This window comes from Epinephelus moara, chromosome 6, assembly GCF_006386435.1.
Source record: "Epinephelus moara isolate mb chromosome 6, YSFRI_EMoa_1.0, whole genome shotgun sequence".
In the NCBI taxonomy this organism is placed as follows: Eukaryota; Metazoa; Chordata; class Actinopteri; order Perciformes; family Serranidae; genus Epinephelus; species Epinephelus moara.
In genome coordinates, this window is record NC_065511.1 from 21,832,726 (window position 1) to 21,849,992 (window position 17,267).

Below are 17,267 nucleotides of genomic sequence, written 5' to 3' on the forward strand. Positions count from 1 at the left end.
CAGTGATGTGAAAAATGTGATACGTAGGCTATTTATATAGCTAAAAGCTCTGCTGGTTTTCTACCCGGACTATAGAGGCAATCGCCTTGTTGTTTACAAGGCGATTGCCTCTATAGTCCGGCCGGACGGATGAGTCATGGCCTTGTAAAAGATTATGTTTGTTTCTTTTAATTGGTGAGAATGTGTCGCCGCAAACGGCCGCGAGCATGGCTGAGCCATTTTGTACCGCTACACGTGTTTCTAGTCGGACTATGTTTACAAGCACAAGAGTTCAGCCCTGCAGATTTACTACTGGTTCTGCAACGTAGGGAGTTTTTTTTAAACTCTGAAATTGTATCCGTCCATCTAAACACAAAATCAGGGAGAAAGCCATCAGTCTTTAGTTAAGCAAAGCGTCTAAACTGACTTGTTAGTCTAGCAATGATACGATTTCGATTCGATGCGATATAGGGGCCTGCGATTGATATGAGACTATGTTATCTGCCCATTTAACACAGCCGTTTTCAGAAGAAGCTGCCACCCCTTTCTTTTTTGCTTTTGGCCATAAAAGATAAAAACAACACATAAATAATCTAAGTAATTGTAACTGCTTAAGTGCAGTAACTTTAAACTGACTCCACTAACCTTATCATTTATAACCTTATTTTTTTCTTACTCACCGTTGGTTTCAGCCATTGCATCTCCCGACAGAACAGCACGTTTGAATTTCAGCCTGCATGCATGTTTTTTCAGCCCAACATATGCTGTGGTGAGAAGTTAGCAGGATGAGATGCCCCACCAGGCAGGTCGATATGTTGTGTTTTTTTTATCTTAACGGCATTGTTTACATAAACCATGTGCTCTGTCTGTTGACCCGTATATTCTCCGAAATCCAAAGTATTTCCACACTGCTGATTTATTCCTGAGTAAATCACATTATCCTCATCGTCTTTCTCTCGGCTGCTTGCCATCTGCCTGCCACTGTTTGACGTTTACACAGACTTTCAAAATAAGAGCGTATCCTAAAAATGACGATATGGATCAATGTTTTCACTTTGCATTGATGACATTGGATCATTGATCACTGAATCGATACATCGATCCAGATTGATGGATTTTTACACCCCTATTGAGAACCATGTGCAGACAGTCCCGCCCCAGACTCTGCACCACAGATATGCTCTGAATGTCGCACACAGGTCCTTAAATATCTGTCAGAGTAACAGGTACTGAAGTATCAAAAGGACACACTTAAAACAGTCCCATTTATTAATGCTTTAACCATGTTGAAAATGACTCAGGTGACTCTGACTTATTGTTTTTTCTATCATGTTGTGTGTGTGTGTGTGTACAAGTAAATGCAATCACCAAAAATCAAACTGTAATCAGTTGCGTAAACAGAAAAATAAGTGCCAGTGCCTCAAAGGTATAGAGTAGCTAGATATCATACATTACTATACATCCCATCTTTGATTTGTCAGCTGACAAAATCTGGATTGGTATGCAAAATCGTTTTTTAATAAGGATCTGTGCAGAAATGCCACAGTAATTCTGCTGGAGGGTTTTTTTCTGAAACCACACCTCACAGCACAGTTAACTTGTTTCGCGCTTGTCAAACTGGTTAGCCTACCTAAAATACTCTGAAGCAACTGACTCCAGAATGTTTACCAGCAATTTTGCTTATTTTCTAGTCAAACATAAACATTTGTTTTACGTTTGCATCAGCATGTTGTGGCTTTTCTTCATAAGCCAGTCAATGAAAGACAGACAGCACTAATTCCTGTTTAATAATGGCACAGCACACTGAGCTGGTATTTAAAAAAAATCTTACACATAGTTCAAAAATGGGATAGTATCTCTTTCTGGGAGTGAAGAATGGGAAATGATGAAGAGCATGTAATGGTTTTATTAGGCTGTGATCAGGGTGACTGATAGAGAGAGACCCCGGAGCACTTGCTGACCCCATCTCTAATGATTCCCCTCATTCCGGCCCATGATTGCTGTTAGAGATTCCAATTAGAAAGCATGTGTGGAAGCCCGAGCCGGGTAAGAATAGGCCTTAATTGCCATGAGTTATCATCCAGACTCATGTAATTGAGCCCCCATCTTAAGGGGCAGCACATCTGACAAATTGATTTAATACCAAAGTGATTCTCCATCCCTAATGGCACTCGGGCTTCTTCACTCATGGGCTACAGGCACTGAATTCATTGTGTGTTGATTACTAACCGGCCAGAAACCTTTCTCTCAGTCCGCCCACTTGAGAGAGCTCAACAACACACACACACACACACACAGTATCGGCAGACGCACACACGCGCACCGCCTAAAGCAGAAAGCCCATAATCTCTACAAGGTCTCCCTGAGTTGCAATTTCTTAATGCATGTACAGTATGTGTACGGTATGAGTGTGGGAGCGTTGTCACATTTACTTAACAGGTTTGGCTAGTTTTGTTTGCTAACATATGCCTAGCTGCCTGTTTCAACTTGTCACTCCTGGGAAGTAGTTTAAGGCAGTTCTGTGTCATAGTTCAGCAGTTTAAGGGCCAGTGTGAAGGATTAGAGAGTAGGGACATCTATCAGAAGAAATGGTATATAATGGCCTTCAATATGTTTTCATTACTGTATCATCACCTGAGGTTAGGACTGACTGTGGTTTAGATACCTTAGAGTATGTATCTTCATACAGAGCAGGACCTCTTCCATGAAGACCTCCATGTTGCTCTACAATAGCCCAGAACAGACAAATTTAACACTGGCTCTAGATATGGCCATTCATGTTTTTCCATTGGCCACTGTAGTTTTTCCAGTGGTGCATCTTCCTCTAGGTAACACAGATAGCTGCCTAGTGAACCAGCCAGAGTGGGGGCGATAAACTTGCCCCCTACCCTCTGATTTTTTTTTTTCCTAGATTTTTTTTTTGACATTCAAACAATCAAAACCCACTAGGGGAAACTTGCCTAGGGCATCAAATGTGCTAGGTCTGCCACTGATTCTCCCACACCAGGGATCAGCAACCTTTACTACCAGAAGAGCCATTTCGGTCCAGAAAAATTAATTGAATCTGTCTGGAGCCGCAAAATATATTTGAGCCTTATCATAAAGGCAACACAGCCTTATTAAGTCTATATTAGCTTATCAACATTACTAATAGGTCTGATCATTAATATGTTTTACCACCAGATGGCGACTCTGCTGTAAGGCATTTCTGAATATTTGGTACCTTGCAGCAAAAGTAAACAAATCTGTCTGTGTACTGTTAAATTCACTGTTTTCCTGCAAGACTTTTCCTTTCTGGGTTTGGAATCCACAGCGAGCCTTGCTAACGAGACTCAAGACAAGCCACTGCTCTTGATGTTCGGCAAAGTTTAGAGAAAAGGCGCCAGACTGTAGACACAGCTATGATTCACATTTTAGTCGATGAAATGGTAAAACATTTTTTTAAATTGGTTTTAGGCCTGTAGGTTACATATTCTTTTTACAATTGGATACTGTGAGAATCACTTTAGGCCTACAGCAATGATAAATGAAAATTAAAATGTTCAAAAGTAAATGTGATTCATTTCCAAGTAGCCTAATTTTTGGTTAAAGCAGCAGGGAGCCATTAGAGAGGGGCTAAAGAGCCTCACCAGCTCTGGAGCCGCAGGTTACCTACCCCTGTCCTGCATTTGGCTCACTGGAGAAGTTTCAGTTGGTTGCAATCTGCAATCTCACCACTAGATGCCACTAGATCCTTCAAAGTAAACCTTATAGATTGAGCACTAAAACCATTCTTGTTTGTTTTACACCAATGATCTGCTACTGGAGTACAAACTCCTCCCTCCACTGATTGATTTCCTTGGTAGCCTGATAATGGGTCAGTAATGTTTCCCTGGTAACATTTTTCTAGACATTGATCACATTCTCAGTATGAGGGGCAGTGATGCTTTTATCATTTCTTTTATGGGATTACTGTGTTAGCAGTGTTGTTTCATTGATTTCAGTTACAGAAATGTCCATCTAAGATGTATGGCTTTTATCATTATCCTGCTGTTTGAAACAAATTCATTTTTTTGTGATGGGAAGATGCATTTAACAACTTTTTGGAGGATTCCAAATAACTACCTTGCATTATTTATTTATGTTATCTATGAGGAGAAAATGTGATTTATTGTGTCAGAAACTGTTGTTGATGGCTTAATCCTTGTAGAGTAATTTGGGGATCTCCTTTAGGGTTTGTGGTAAAATAGAAGTTAGCGTAACTCAGGGTTTGAAATTATCTTTTTTTGTCCACCTGCCAATGTGGCTGGTGGATTCCAAAATCTACCAGCCACTAAATAGATTACCATTGTTTGTTTTGGCTGGTGAGTGAATTACATCTAGCAGCTACTTGCATATTTCACTATCATTTGGCTGATGGCCACTGCTCATTTCCAACCCTGGTGTTACTGTAGTATTGTTACACTGCAGGACTACACTTTTGCTCACTGTTTATTCTAAGTAAAGTAAATGTTATCTGCATCCAGAACATGGCAAACTTGTTGTATGTTTACTGACTATATTTCGCTCTTTCTCTGCATCAGGGCCATAACAGCCATCATGAGCGGATTGACTTCTTAACCAGCAAAGAGAAGGGGTCATCAAAGCGGAAGGTCGGCATCGTGATCGGGGTCCTTGTGGGGCTTCTCATCCTCGCGGCTATTGCAGCGTTCCTTATTTGGCTGTTTGTCTGTGAGTATAGTTGAAAGCTTTCCTCTGCTATATCATCCACAGTGGAGACTTGAAGTATAGCGTTGTGTTTTCATATGATAAATTAACGATGAAGAAAATCACAAGATGTTGGACATTTTTTGGACATTTCTGTACATAAATCAGGGGTATTCTTAATAGAATTAAATGAGAAATTGTGAATATTTATTCAAGACAGGCGTAGCATCAGAAACTGCAAAGTGGATCATTCCCACTTGCTGTGAAGGCACAGCTCTTTGATATAAGAGTGTAAGAGTGGCTTGTTTGGACTTTGTAATTTCCCATTAGTGTTAGCCTATTTGACAGCTCCGACTTTCTACTTTAATAATGCAAAGGAGAAAAATGTCACAGAGTCCATGGCACAGCTTCCTTGTCATTTACACATACAGAGTCTGATAAAAAGGCCTCTGAAGTCTTGATAAACAGCCTCTTGATTCAACTGGCTGTTTTAATTGCTCTGAGAGCCAAACTGTCTGCTTGATATGAGATCGCACTGTACAACTTTAAAATAGCGCTTCAGGGCCTGTTTAAAACCCCTACGTCTCCTCTTTCATCAGAGGCAGCTATCTTATAGCGTTTTGTTGATCAAACACTTAACTCTCATCTGCCTCTCTCCTCCAAGTTAAAGATGCTGATTCAGATAGCACTCTCAGTATGCAGAACAGCCGATTGACAAAGGTCTTCAGTGGGCATATGAAGTTGGCTGATGTACCTTATGACCAGAACCTGGAGGATACCAAAAGCAAGGAATTTGAGGACTTGGCGGTCAAACTGGAGGCAATTGTGAGTTTGACACTCGAAGATGACTTTCCTGTTTTCGCTTCCTTTCTATCCTCTACATTGTTTATTGTTAACTATTTTGAGCACAGTGTTACACACAGTTCTCTTCCCTCGCTGAAGATTAGTTGCTTGGCATGGGGAAAATGCTTTTTAAAAATGCCCCTCCCAATGCACACAAAGTGCTGAAGGCACAGTCGCGTGGGTGGGATAAAATGCCGTACATCTTCTTAGTAATTCCCTCAACAGCATCTCCTATTATTGGAGGCAGTGGAGATGGTCGTAGCACCACTTCGCAGCATGTCGATAGAAAAAAAAAACCTTGATCAAACCCCATCAAGAGCACCCTTTCTCCATTTAAAACTGCAGAAGTGAGGGTGTTGGTGAGGATTAGAGTGGAGCTGGAGTGTTAGATGACTGCATGATTGAGGGGATAAGCTTCATGATGTGCTAGGTTTGCACTTGCATACAACAAAAAAGCTTTTGAGGAGTAATTTCAGATCTAGGTTACTGTTTACATGACGGGTGCAACTTGTGGAGTGCTGCTTCAAGTATGCTGGGCTTAAGCACCTTGGAGATAAAGGCATCATGTTAAACCAGTTGTCCCACATCTTTACTCTGCCACTCTGGCACCACCTGTCTGTAGAGTCATTGAAACACTGCATTTTATCTCCCCTGTGTCTCTTAAATGGGTTCAGTAAAATGGCAATGGGTTCATATCCGAAGTTGCTGACTTTAACTTTAGAAATGGCCATTTTTAAACTTGATATTATATTTTATGATAACTGAGCTCGTTGTCCTGTGAACAACCCCTTTCCTCACCCTCCCTGACATTTTCTGCTTTATCACTAACGAAACAAATTAAACGTGCCCTTCTGCAGCTGTTTCTTTTTTCTCCTTTTTTTGGCATTACCATTTCACAACAAGTACTTGAAGATAAATACCACTATACATGCATAATATATGGCAGTAACCCGCATTTAAGACCACAGAGTATGACTGCAGCCTTGTTTGATACAGCTCGCAGCTCACAGCAGCTGAAGGCAAAACAGTTAATTGAGAATCCCATTGTTGTGTGCTTTTCATGGAAAGGCGCTTTTTATGTTAACATGCTAATTTGTACTTTTGTCTTTAGGCAGACAAGCAGAAATCTTGTACATGTTCTTTTCGCTAAAAATATATCTTGTCTACACAGCTGAAGAACAGCTACACGAACGATGAGCTGCTCGACAAATACCACACTAAGTCTGTGGTCACGGCTTTCAGGTACTGTGAGATCTTGAGCTCCTTTCATTTTTTTATACCGTTGAACAGATCGGGAAAACTTTATGTAAAAGAAACTTCACATTAAATGTTGTATGAAGGGAAAGCTTTGTTGCAAAGACCTCTGTGGGTTTGAAGTTTCAAGTCTGTTGCATTACTTAGATCAACAGAAATCAAGGTTAGATAAGGTCTGTTGACTTGCGGCCACACCTGGTTATTGTTGGACTGTGAAGTTCTGTACCAACAGCAGCAGTAACTGTACAGAAGTTTACAAAGCATGCAGCTACTGCTAAATTTGACTTTTGTGATTTACAGAAATCCGAATCCTCCATGTTCTCCTTGAATGTTGTTACCAAATGATCTCTTTCTGCTCTTCCTTTTCACCCTCCATCCATTTCTCTCCCATCTCTGCTTGCACCAGTGAGGGTGTAATAGCCTACTACTGGTCCCAGTTTAATATTCCATTCGAAGACCAGGAGCTTGTGCCGGAGTTCACGGAGGAACGGGTGTCTGAGGTACTGGAGAATAGCATTAAGGTTATGCGCAGAACAGCAAGCCATGAGGATATCAGCATCATTGACATCACCTGCTCGGGTATGTATCACCAGGGCCACATGGGATGTGGGGGGTTACATCAAGGGGCAGGAAGATGGGAGTTCCCTTTAGCTGGCTTCAGATTATGACATTTAACAATCAGCAAAGATAAAGCTCTGTGAATACAGATCTAAATAAGGTCATTGTCATCTCCTATCAGCATTGGTATTCTGTATGCTTTCTATTTGGATTATAGGAGCTCGCTCTGAGTTGTGCTGATAAGATGATAACAGATAAGCCAGACCTCTCTGCTTGTGCTGCATCTGAGATTGCACATTTTATGCTGTTTGGATCCTCTAATGATATTAGCTGGGCTCTGGCCTGGCTTGAGACAGCCATTTTTCTTCCTTCTGTCCTCTCAGCATTCACATTGCATTTGTCCACATCCTGGCCACCAGCCAAGCGCTGGCCCTGTGACTCAGTGGTTTTGGTCCTCTTTAAAATGATTTCTGTGGGTATGATTTGATGTTGCTGTCCCAGATAGTTAGACAGAGATGTATGGGTTGCTGCTGTAGGGCAAGGTGAGATGGAGCAGAAAGAGCTACACACCATCACCAGTTCCCTTAACCGCAGGGAAATTGAACAGAAAATGTGCAACCCAAATATTTTAGGCTCATGCATCAAATTCTATCAGCCTTCCAACATTAGCGACCCATTCTTACCTTTCCTCCTGTTTCCCTGCCACTCTCTCTCTGTCTCCAGCCACAGATTATCGCATGGCCAGGAACCCCAGAGCCGGTGAGTACAGCGTGTCCCATTTCAATCACTCGCAGTTGTAATTTTCCAGCTGGCTAGATGCTCACCCTCCTGCCAGTCTGTAACGAATGGCTGGCCTGGCCTGTACTGTACATGTGCTGCTCTAGTCGGAGATTGAGAACCCTGTATCAGGCCAGAGCGAGTCAGTCACTATGCCCGCCGACACTTTCCTTTGACACTGTCTGCTGATTTATTACCTCAGGATGATTAGACTACATTACATTACCATAGTAGCTGTGCTATCCTTACATGAATCTGTCTTTACATACATCTACAACATAAAGGATGGGAGCACTTGTGATTAAATCGTATTCAGATGTGTAATCTGTAATGCAAAGTCATTGCTTTGCATAATTAGAAATTGATTTTGAGGAAAAACAGAAAAGATACAATCTTCACTGTCAATATTTCTTACGATAACAGTCAGGAAATGAGCAGGAGAAGATGCAGAAACTGATGATGATGATCAGATTTTGATTTACAAGCTGTAAACTACTTTTGCCGAGTTACCCCTGTCTGTGCTAACTGTGTAACCAATGTTGTCATTCCCAGAGGAGTGTTTCTACCGTCTGGAGGCTACAGAAGAGGAACAAAAATTTGTGTCACCAGGGTACCCCAAAGGCTACCCCGCCAAGTCTCGGTGTCAGTGGCAAATCCGTGCTTCGGAGAACAGCATCATCTTTGTCACTTTCCCTTTTTTCCACGTCGAGGATGACTGTTCTGATGACTTTGTCTTCATCTATGACTCGCTGAGTCCAGATGAATCTCAGGCCATCACAGAGTAAGTCAGAGGGATGTGAGTGTCCACAGGGTTTGGGACACATTATGCTTCAAGGTCACACTGGTGCTTTTTTAAAAGTAGAATCTTTATGGATGGATCAGGTCTTACCCTCATGCTATTTACTTGCAGTGTGCCGTGCAGTGTCCCTCGCACTAATGCCCCTGAGAGGAAAAGGAAACTTAAATTTACTCATGTTTGCTCCCACAGTACATCAAAAGTCGTGACACAAACCATATTCTCATTTTGCCTTAAACGTCTGTAGCGGGGTTTATTTGATCGGGCTCAACCAGCATTTGTCTCATTTATTTAGCCTTGACAATCAGAGGGAGAGGGGAAATATAGTTCCCAGAGGAAATCCACAAGGAATCACTTGACTGAAATGTTGCAGAGGGATTTAGGAGTAAAAGCTGTGTTGATGTGGGTGAAAAACACGTTCCACTTCATTCCTTTCACTGGATTTGTGATAACAACTTTTTTTTTTGGGCCCTGAAGCGTTTAGCGCTGCAAGTCTCATTTTATTGTTAACTTTTGAGACCTCGGTGAGATTGAGTTGGCTGAAAAAGACCTCTGCTTTCAAATCTGTGAAGGGTGCCAACCTGAATCCTGCTACACCACTGTGTGTAATTGCACTTTGTCTATGGGGGAGGGCTATGATTTGGAGACTACGGGCTCCTGAATGCAACATCAGTTGTGGCTGCAGGCAATTTCAAACTCAGAAACCATTGCCAAACAAATATGCGTTACCAAGTGATGCATACAATTTTTATAAAGCTATTGAGCAATCAGCTTTATCCAAGGTGACATGAGGTTTATGAGAGCCATAATATAATACTCTATAATGACATTATTCTAGTAGAGGTAGATGTATTGGTGCTCTTGCAGCGTCATTCACACCTCCATCGCTCTGCCGCCAGCAGTGCTGAAACTTTTTGCTAATGTACCTAATGTTTGACTTTGAAACTCCGCCTAAGCAATTTCTATCTAGTGCTGGCACATCTCTCCTTATTTATCTCTTTCTCTACCTCTCTCTGCTTATCTATTGATTTCTTTTCAAATTATTTTTTTTCTGTAAGCATTTTAAACTTGTTTGCTGAATTGATGTTTTAGTGCTTCTGACTAAAAACAATTACAGCTGTATTTGAGTTCCCTAAGTGTTGCGCATCCAGAGGAAAGCAAAACTCCATTCAGTAAATGCATCAGACGTTCAGCTCACGCTTTATGGTTGTGTTTACTACAATTTGTTGCAAACATCTCTCTTTATTCAGTAATCGTACCTGATTTGTGTACCATCGCGGTTGACTACTCATCCTTCTCTCACAGGAAGTGCGGTCAGAGGCCCCCCTCCAACCCTCTGGAGGTAGTGTCATCCGGCAACATCATGCTGATAAATTTGATTACTGACAGTGATGTCCAGAGGCCTGGCTTCGAGGCCAAGTATAAAGCCATCCCCAGGTCTAAAGGTAATGGAGACATTCACAGCACTTACCATCATCTTCCAGCTGCATTCTGTAGTTTATCTGCAACAGTTTGCCTTGATTTGTTTAGTTTTGTTTATACTTAAAGTAGCAGTGTGTAGGATTTAGTGGCATCTAGCAGTGAGGATTGCAGATTGCAACCAGCTGAAACTTTTCCTATGTGCCAACTGTGAACTCCCGGTTAGAATTCTTTCAGTGTTTATTGTTCAGGAGGTTTTTACCGGAAGCCAAAAATATGGGCCCCTATACCAGTACCTGTTCATGTGTGCTCACCTTTTTTCTCTGATAACTTGAGATCCAGATGTTCAGGGGGGTTTTACCAGGAGCCAAATTGTCCACAGAGGTCTCCTGTTTAGGGCCAGTGATTGGTTTGTCCATCCTGGCCTACTGTAGAAACATGGCACTGCAACATGGTGGACTGTGTGAATGAGGATCCACTCCCTATGAGGGTGTAAACTGCTCATTCTAAAGTAACAAAAACAAGACTGTTCTGTTTTTTCCGGGTGATTATACACTAAAGAAAACTAGTTATTATATTGTATTCCATTCCTGCCAACATGTCCCCCTAAATCCTACACACTGGACCTGTAAACCCATTAGAAATTATAATGTGTCATGCACAAATGTGAATATATGCCGTGCTCTTTGCAGTTAAAACCTGTGGTGGCCTCCTCTCTGATAAACAAGGATTCTTCACCTCCCCACTTCACCCCAGCTTCTATCCTCCTGCCGTGGACTGCAAGTGGACCATTAAGGTTTGCAACACTGCCTCCATCCCCCGGCCCCCTCCTCTACTTGAAACCCCTCCACCCACCTCCCTCCTTCTCCTCCTCCATCCTTAGCCTGCCATGAGAGGAATGCTGAGGCAGCACTGTAGAAGCCAAGCTGTTCAGTACCTCTTCTATCTTCATCTGTCAGACCGCTGTTGCTGCCGCAGCTCTAGCTGAGCTGCAGTGCTTTGTGTGTTGGTTTTGTTTGCTGGTGTGTATGCAGTGTGTGTGTGTGTTTGTGTGTGTGTGTATATGCACCCACAGCCTCTTTGGATGTGTTGCAAACTTGTCTGCTTGAATTTACATGGGATACAGATGCATGTCTTGGTGTGTAGGTGGAGTGACATGCATGCTAAATAAGGTTGTGATGAACCAATCACCTCTTCCTCTGCTCTGTAGGTACCTGCTGGGAACAAGGTGCGGTTGAGGTTCAACATGTTCCGCATGAAAGAGCCTGGGGTGGACATCCGTGTGTGTAACAAAGACTATGTGGAGGTTATGGGTCAAAAGTAAGATTTTAACTCATTTAAATGATGCCCTAAATGTTCCCTAAACTGTCTGCCATAAGCATACATCACAGTTTACAAACACTGTCCTTGCTGTATTTGTGAATGCACACAGTTTTCCAGTGGAGTTACTCACATTTAAGTCGCTCTCACTTGCAGTTTTACCTCCAAATTAAATCTTTCACATGATTTAACTGAACTAATGGGCCGTTTACATCTTGTCTGACTGCTCATGTTTCTTGCCACATTGGACATTATTGTGGCAGCATTGCTCTTTTCTCATTAACACTGTAAAAATACAACCAAGTTGTAATAAACCTGAATTGTCCTTTAAATATTGGTCTTTCATCTCAGGTATTGTGGAGAGCTGACGTCTTTGGCTCTGACCAGCACCACCAATGTCGTAGAAGTGAACTTCCACTCTGATGAGTCCTACACTGACAAAGGCTTCAGTGTCGAGTACAGCGCTTACGATCCCAAAAACCGTGAGTTAAAAGTCTCGTCTCCTTACACGACACTTGGCGAGATGGGTGAAATGTTGCGACGTGACAGCGACACTCATAGCCTGCCATTACAGAGCGAGACAGGGGGAGTAACTTTGTAGTCTGAGAGACTACAAGACGGTAGCTGACTGACAGTCAAATGGAGCTGTTTAGTGATGGAGACTTTGAAACTGCAGCAGTGAAACTCAAGAGCTAGACTAATCACCAGAGAGCTTGTTTATTGGGTCCATTTTATTTGCCACTGTCAGTCAGGAGCACTCCGCTTTCAATACCCTCCGCTCTTTATGTTGTCTCCCGGTTGGACCAAAATGGATTTATAATTGCTCTGATCAACAGGGACAAGCATTGGCAACATGATGGATGTTGCGAACATACACTGTCACTCCCTCTCGCTCAATTTGTCATCATCGTCTTTCTCTCCTTTTTTCCTCTGCTCCCTCCCTCTTTTCACTGTTTTTTTTTTTTTTTTTTTTGTGAGCAGCTTGCCCCGACAAGTTCGCCTGCAACTCTGGCATCTGCATCGGGAAAGAACTGAAGTGTGATGGCTGGAACGACTGCGGTGATATGAGTGACGAGAGGAATTGCAGTAAGCTCCCCCTCAACCCAGCCACACTTTTTCTGTCTTAACTCCCCTCCTTATTTCTTGTCCTCTGTCTTATGTCCTCATCTGAGCTCCTTTAATGAAAAGTCTCACATTTGGCAAATACCTTTATTTCAGATCGATACCACTCTTAACTGCCTGTTAAATAAAAGGCTTCAGCCAGCAGCCAGTTAGCTTAGCATAAAGACTGGAAACAAGGAAATGACTAGCCTGGCTCTGTCCAAATGTAACAAAATGTGAAGAGTAAAACAACCAGTTGTGGTTTTATGGGGAATTATGTACAAGACTATTTGTTGGCTGGGTGCAGTGTTTTTCTGGAGTCCTATCTTCAATGTCAGATTGCCAGGCTTCAGGAAGTTACTCACTGCCAATGGCCAAGAAATAGGGTGGTGCAGTAATGAGTCCTAAAACACGGAAATGAGATAGCCTTTAGTACTGTCGGTTCCCTCGTCTCAAAGTCAATGGGTTTTTCTGAATGGTTTTTTGGTTAGATGCCTGAAAGAAGGTGTGTGGTGAACACAAACTTAAAGGCATAGTGCACCAAAAAATGAAAATTCAGCCATTATCTACTCACCTATATGCCGAGGGAGGCTCAGGTGAAGTTTTAGAGTCCTCACATCCCTTACGAAGATCCCAGGGGACAGTGGGTAGCAACACAACTCCACCTAATGAGTTGACAGCACCCCAGATTCAAACGTCCAAAAACACATAATTGAAACCACAAAATATCTCCATTTTTGGGTGCACTATCCCTTTAAGAGACGTTTACATTTTGTTCTACAACATTAGATTCATCAGTAATACAGAACAATTTTAAAGCTATTGTTGTCTTAAAAAACACAGGTGGTTGAATTAGACTACAGGACGTCATTGTGCCGAACATGGCTTTACAGCCTCGTTGTGATGGCGAATTTAAAGGAATGCGACCCTGGTGTAGTTTGTTTACAGCCTAATGAACGATCATAAAAATGGCGTCTTTTGTAAATATTATCCTGCTGAACAAAACATGCAAGTTTAATAAACGTTTGTTTGCCACAGAGCTCGCTTATTTTTTGCAAATATATAAAATCCAATGGAAAAATTCTGTTGGCTTTTTCTCACGAGAACCAGGAAGGTGCCAATCTGGAAATCCATCAGTAAAAAAAAAGGAAAAACATTATTTTTTTTTTCTTCCTTTACCTCTGGAGGCACAGCCCAGAGTTTTTTGACTAACGGAAGTGCAGGAGCCTCGGCGATCCGTTAGCCGTTAGCGGTGTCTGTAATAACCATAGACTGTATAAAAATAAGGTAATAACTCAATAAACGGTCCGTGAATAAAATATTTTTTCCAGCGGATATCTTAGTTACAACATGATTGAGCTAGCAAAGCAGTTTTGTGTTGCTATGTGTGGTATTTATTCAGTTATGGGAAATCACGATGTCTAGAAAGCATCAGTGGCTGCAGCTGACAGGGACAGTTAGCAAAGCTAACATCAGGACGTCATCTGTTAAAAGCCGCCCGTTGTCGGATACGACATGAAACTACTCCAGTTAGCTCAATCATGTTGTAACTAAGACATCCGCTGGAAAAAATATTTTTTTCACGTTGATGAGACGGCATTTTAGGTGGAGCAGTCGCTATGGACGCAGAGCTTGCTGTTTCTGTAGGTACACATTTCCTGGGGACACCTGCACGTCTCGGCCACGCTCCCTCCATTGTGATTGGCTAAAGCGCAGCATCGTTAAAACTCAAAGCCCCGCCCTCCCCCCCTCTGTAGTCGTCTTTTACACAGGGCTGCCGACAGATTTTACAATGTAAATTGCAGAATCTGTCTTGAGAGATTAGGAAGGTGCTAACTTCCAGGCCAGCCTACAAAACCTCCCCGCCATCCCTACAGCTCTGTACGGTCTCACACACGTGAGTTGGCACCATAGACTGTATAAAGATGCATGATGCGTCACCAATTACCCCCACTGTACAAAATGAAGCCAAAATGAGACTGGATACGGCCGCTGCCATCTTGCACTGATGACGTCATCTGGAACCAGATTCTGGGCAGTAGCAATCTCCGCAGTGTCAAGTTCCTGCCCAAACACCCATCCGAAATTTATTTCAGTTGTACTTATTTTAGTTTGGCTCATGTCCCATCCACTTACATGGAAATTATCCCAATGTTGATTGGGATAATTTAATGATTTAAGTGTCATGTTGAATTTCTGTCATAATGCCAGCTAGCATACATTTTGTGCATTAGCTAGCCAACAGCCCATATATTCTCAGTATGTTCCACTTGCTAGCTATGCGTAAAGTTAGGATCCATTATTCCCCCCTTACCAGATTTGGTCCACCCCAGTGATGACTCCATGGCTATAGCCTTGCCTACTGGTATACAGTATATATTTATGTCTTCCTCAGTTGCACTGTTTTATACATGATATTTCTATTCCCTCAGAATGTGAGAAGGATCAGTTCACTTGTGCCAACAGCATGTGCAAACCCAGACTCTGGGTGTGTGATCGTGTCAACGACTGCGGAGACGGGAGCGATGAGGAAGGTTGCAGTAAGTATTCCTAAAGCGCTCAAACCCCTATCTAATGCTATGCTAATTGTGCTAACATTAAAGGCACATCACAGCTAATGCGCTGGTCACTGACTCCTGGGTTGTGTGCAGTCATTATTTAATCGGTAATAGAGTTTGTTTGAAGCCTTGCTCAATTTGCTCAGCATCCCTCTAGACGCTTAATCATGCGTAATGCACCAAAGAAGAATGGAGACAGATGCTAATGTCCACCGTGGCTGCGCTGCTAATGTCCTTCTGAAGCTCAATGGCTTGTCTTCTCCTTGTTTGAGTTTTTTTTTATCTTTATTTTATCATGATTTCCTCATCACTGTGTTTCATCGCCTCCAGGTTGTGACGAGAATGAGTGGCGCTGTGGTGACGGGACATGTATGCCTCAGGATGTTGTGTGTGACAAGAAGATGGACTGTGAAGATGGAAGCGACGAGGCCTCTTGTAAAACCTGTAAGTGGCAGCACTTATTCTCTTACAGCCAGTGACGCATTTTAAAAAATCCCCACCGGAGTGATTTCTAAGTATGTTACACAAACCATTAAGCAATTAACCTTCGTCAGTAAAGCTTTAGGCTTTACAAAGATGCTTCACTGAAGGCTTCATTCTTAATTCAAAGTATTTTTCACTGTTCACATTCTTTCAGCTCTTTCTCCTATTTCCTCCCACTCTCTACTTCACTCTTTATCAATTTCCCTTTCAGTCACTCACTTGGCCAAACGCACGCACGCACGCACACGCACACACACACACACACACACACACACACACACACACACACACACACACACACACACACACACACACACACACACACACAAGGCTCTCTTGCATTTCCTTTTGATTTTCACTTCTGTGAATAAAGAGGGATATTAGACCTCAACCCCAATCAATACCCCCAATCAATGCAATCTGCTCCTCAATCACTATGCATTGTGCATTCAAGCCTCACTTTGAAGCCTCTCTGATTGCATAGTCTTTTACTGGTTAAACTTAGCAGTGCTCTAACACTTTGATTGAAATACGCTATGTGTTTTGATTTTGGGACCTGTCTCCTCCCCACTGTAGCTCCGGGCATCTGCTCTGACTTCAGCTTCAAGTGTGAGAACAGTGAATGTGTCAACAAGGTGAATGCCGATTGTGACCGCGTCAACGACTGCTCTGATGCCTCCGACGAGTCCGGCTGTAGTAAGAAATGTTTTAATCTCTTTCTGCCTTACACAATTTAGCTTTTTTTTTTTTAAACAATTTTTAAAACAGCTGAAAGTGGATTTAATCTCTTCAGTGTCATTCAAACTAGATTATAGAAGAGCTGGGTAGAGCTGCGTGTTGGGCTGTCTGTTAGAAAAGAGCCCCAGGCCTTGACTGCTTTATTTATTTCATTCGTCTTTGAAAGCAGCTCTTGTCATCTCTGAAGTTTTTTGTTTTTTCCTCCATTTAAGCCTCGGGGTGTGTCTGTGTTTTTTTTCCACATTTTTTGATCAGCTAATATGCCAGTGTGCCTTATTAGGATTCCAAAGAGTCATAGTAGCATTCACAGCCAAGGCCGGCGTCATGACAGCTTCCAGTCAACTTAATCTCATTTTCTGATTTTTCCCTCTGATCGCACATGCCAGTCTCACCTAGTAGTTTGCGCTCACCAACGCCCCTCCTCTCTCATTATATTCTCTGTTAAATGTCAGATTGTGGCACCAGGCCCTATAAGCTGAACCGCATCGTAGGAGGGCAGAACGCTGAGCTGGGGGAGTGGCCCTGGCAGGTCAGCCTTCACTTCAGGACAAACGGACATGTCTGTGGTGCTTCGATCATATCTGAGACGTGGCTCCTTTCGGCTGCCCACTGCTTTGTCACCTCCGACCCCCAGTGAGTCACATTTTAAACATCCATAGCACACAAACATATGCACACAACAGGACTGTACTGTGTTTATAATATGTAACACATTCCCATATATGTTGGTGTATTGTTTCCCTTTGATATTGTAT

The 17,267-nt window shown here is 42.5% G+C and overlaps 1 protein-coding gene across 1 annotated transcript in view; it reads left to right on the forward strand.

Moving 5' to 3' along the window:
• st14 (ST14 transmembrane serine protease matriptase) overlaps window positions 1–17,267 on the forward strand; it is a 32,209-nt gene that overhangs the window by 8,882 nt on the left and 6,060 nt on the right. The window contains exons 2-16 of the mRNA XM_050046080.1: window positions 4,542–4,689; window positions 5,330–5,490; window positions 6,680–6,750; window positions 7,169–7,341; window positions 8,044–8,079; window positions 8,650–8,878; window positions 10,199–10,338; window positions 11,005–11,108; window positions 11,523–11,632; window positions 11,984–12,114; window positions 12,614–12,718; window positions 15,166–15,273; window positions 15,622–15,735; window positions 16,351–16,470; window positions 16,965–17,145. Of these exons, the coding sequence (XP_049902037.1) occupies window positions 4,542–4,689; window positions 5,330–5,490; window positions 6,680–6,750; window positions 7,169–7,341; window positions 8,044–8,079; window positions 8,650–8,878; window positions 10,199–10,338; window positions 11,005–11,108; window positions 11,523–11,632; window positions 11,984–12,114; window positions 12,614–12,718; window positions 15,166–15,273; window positions 15,622–15,735; window positions 16,351–16,470; window positions 16,965–17,145 (1,931 nt within the window). The remainder of the gene's footprint in view (window positions 1–4,541; window positions 4,690–5,329; window positions 5,491–6,679; window positions 6,751–7,168; window positions 7,342–8,043; window positions 8,080–8,649; window positions 8,879–10,198; window positions 10,339–11,004; window positions 11,109–11,522; window positions 11,633–11,983; window positions 12,115–12,613; window positions 12,719–15,165; window positions 15,274–15,621; window positions 15,736–16,350; window positions 16,471–16,964; window positions 17,146–17,267) is intronic.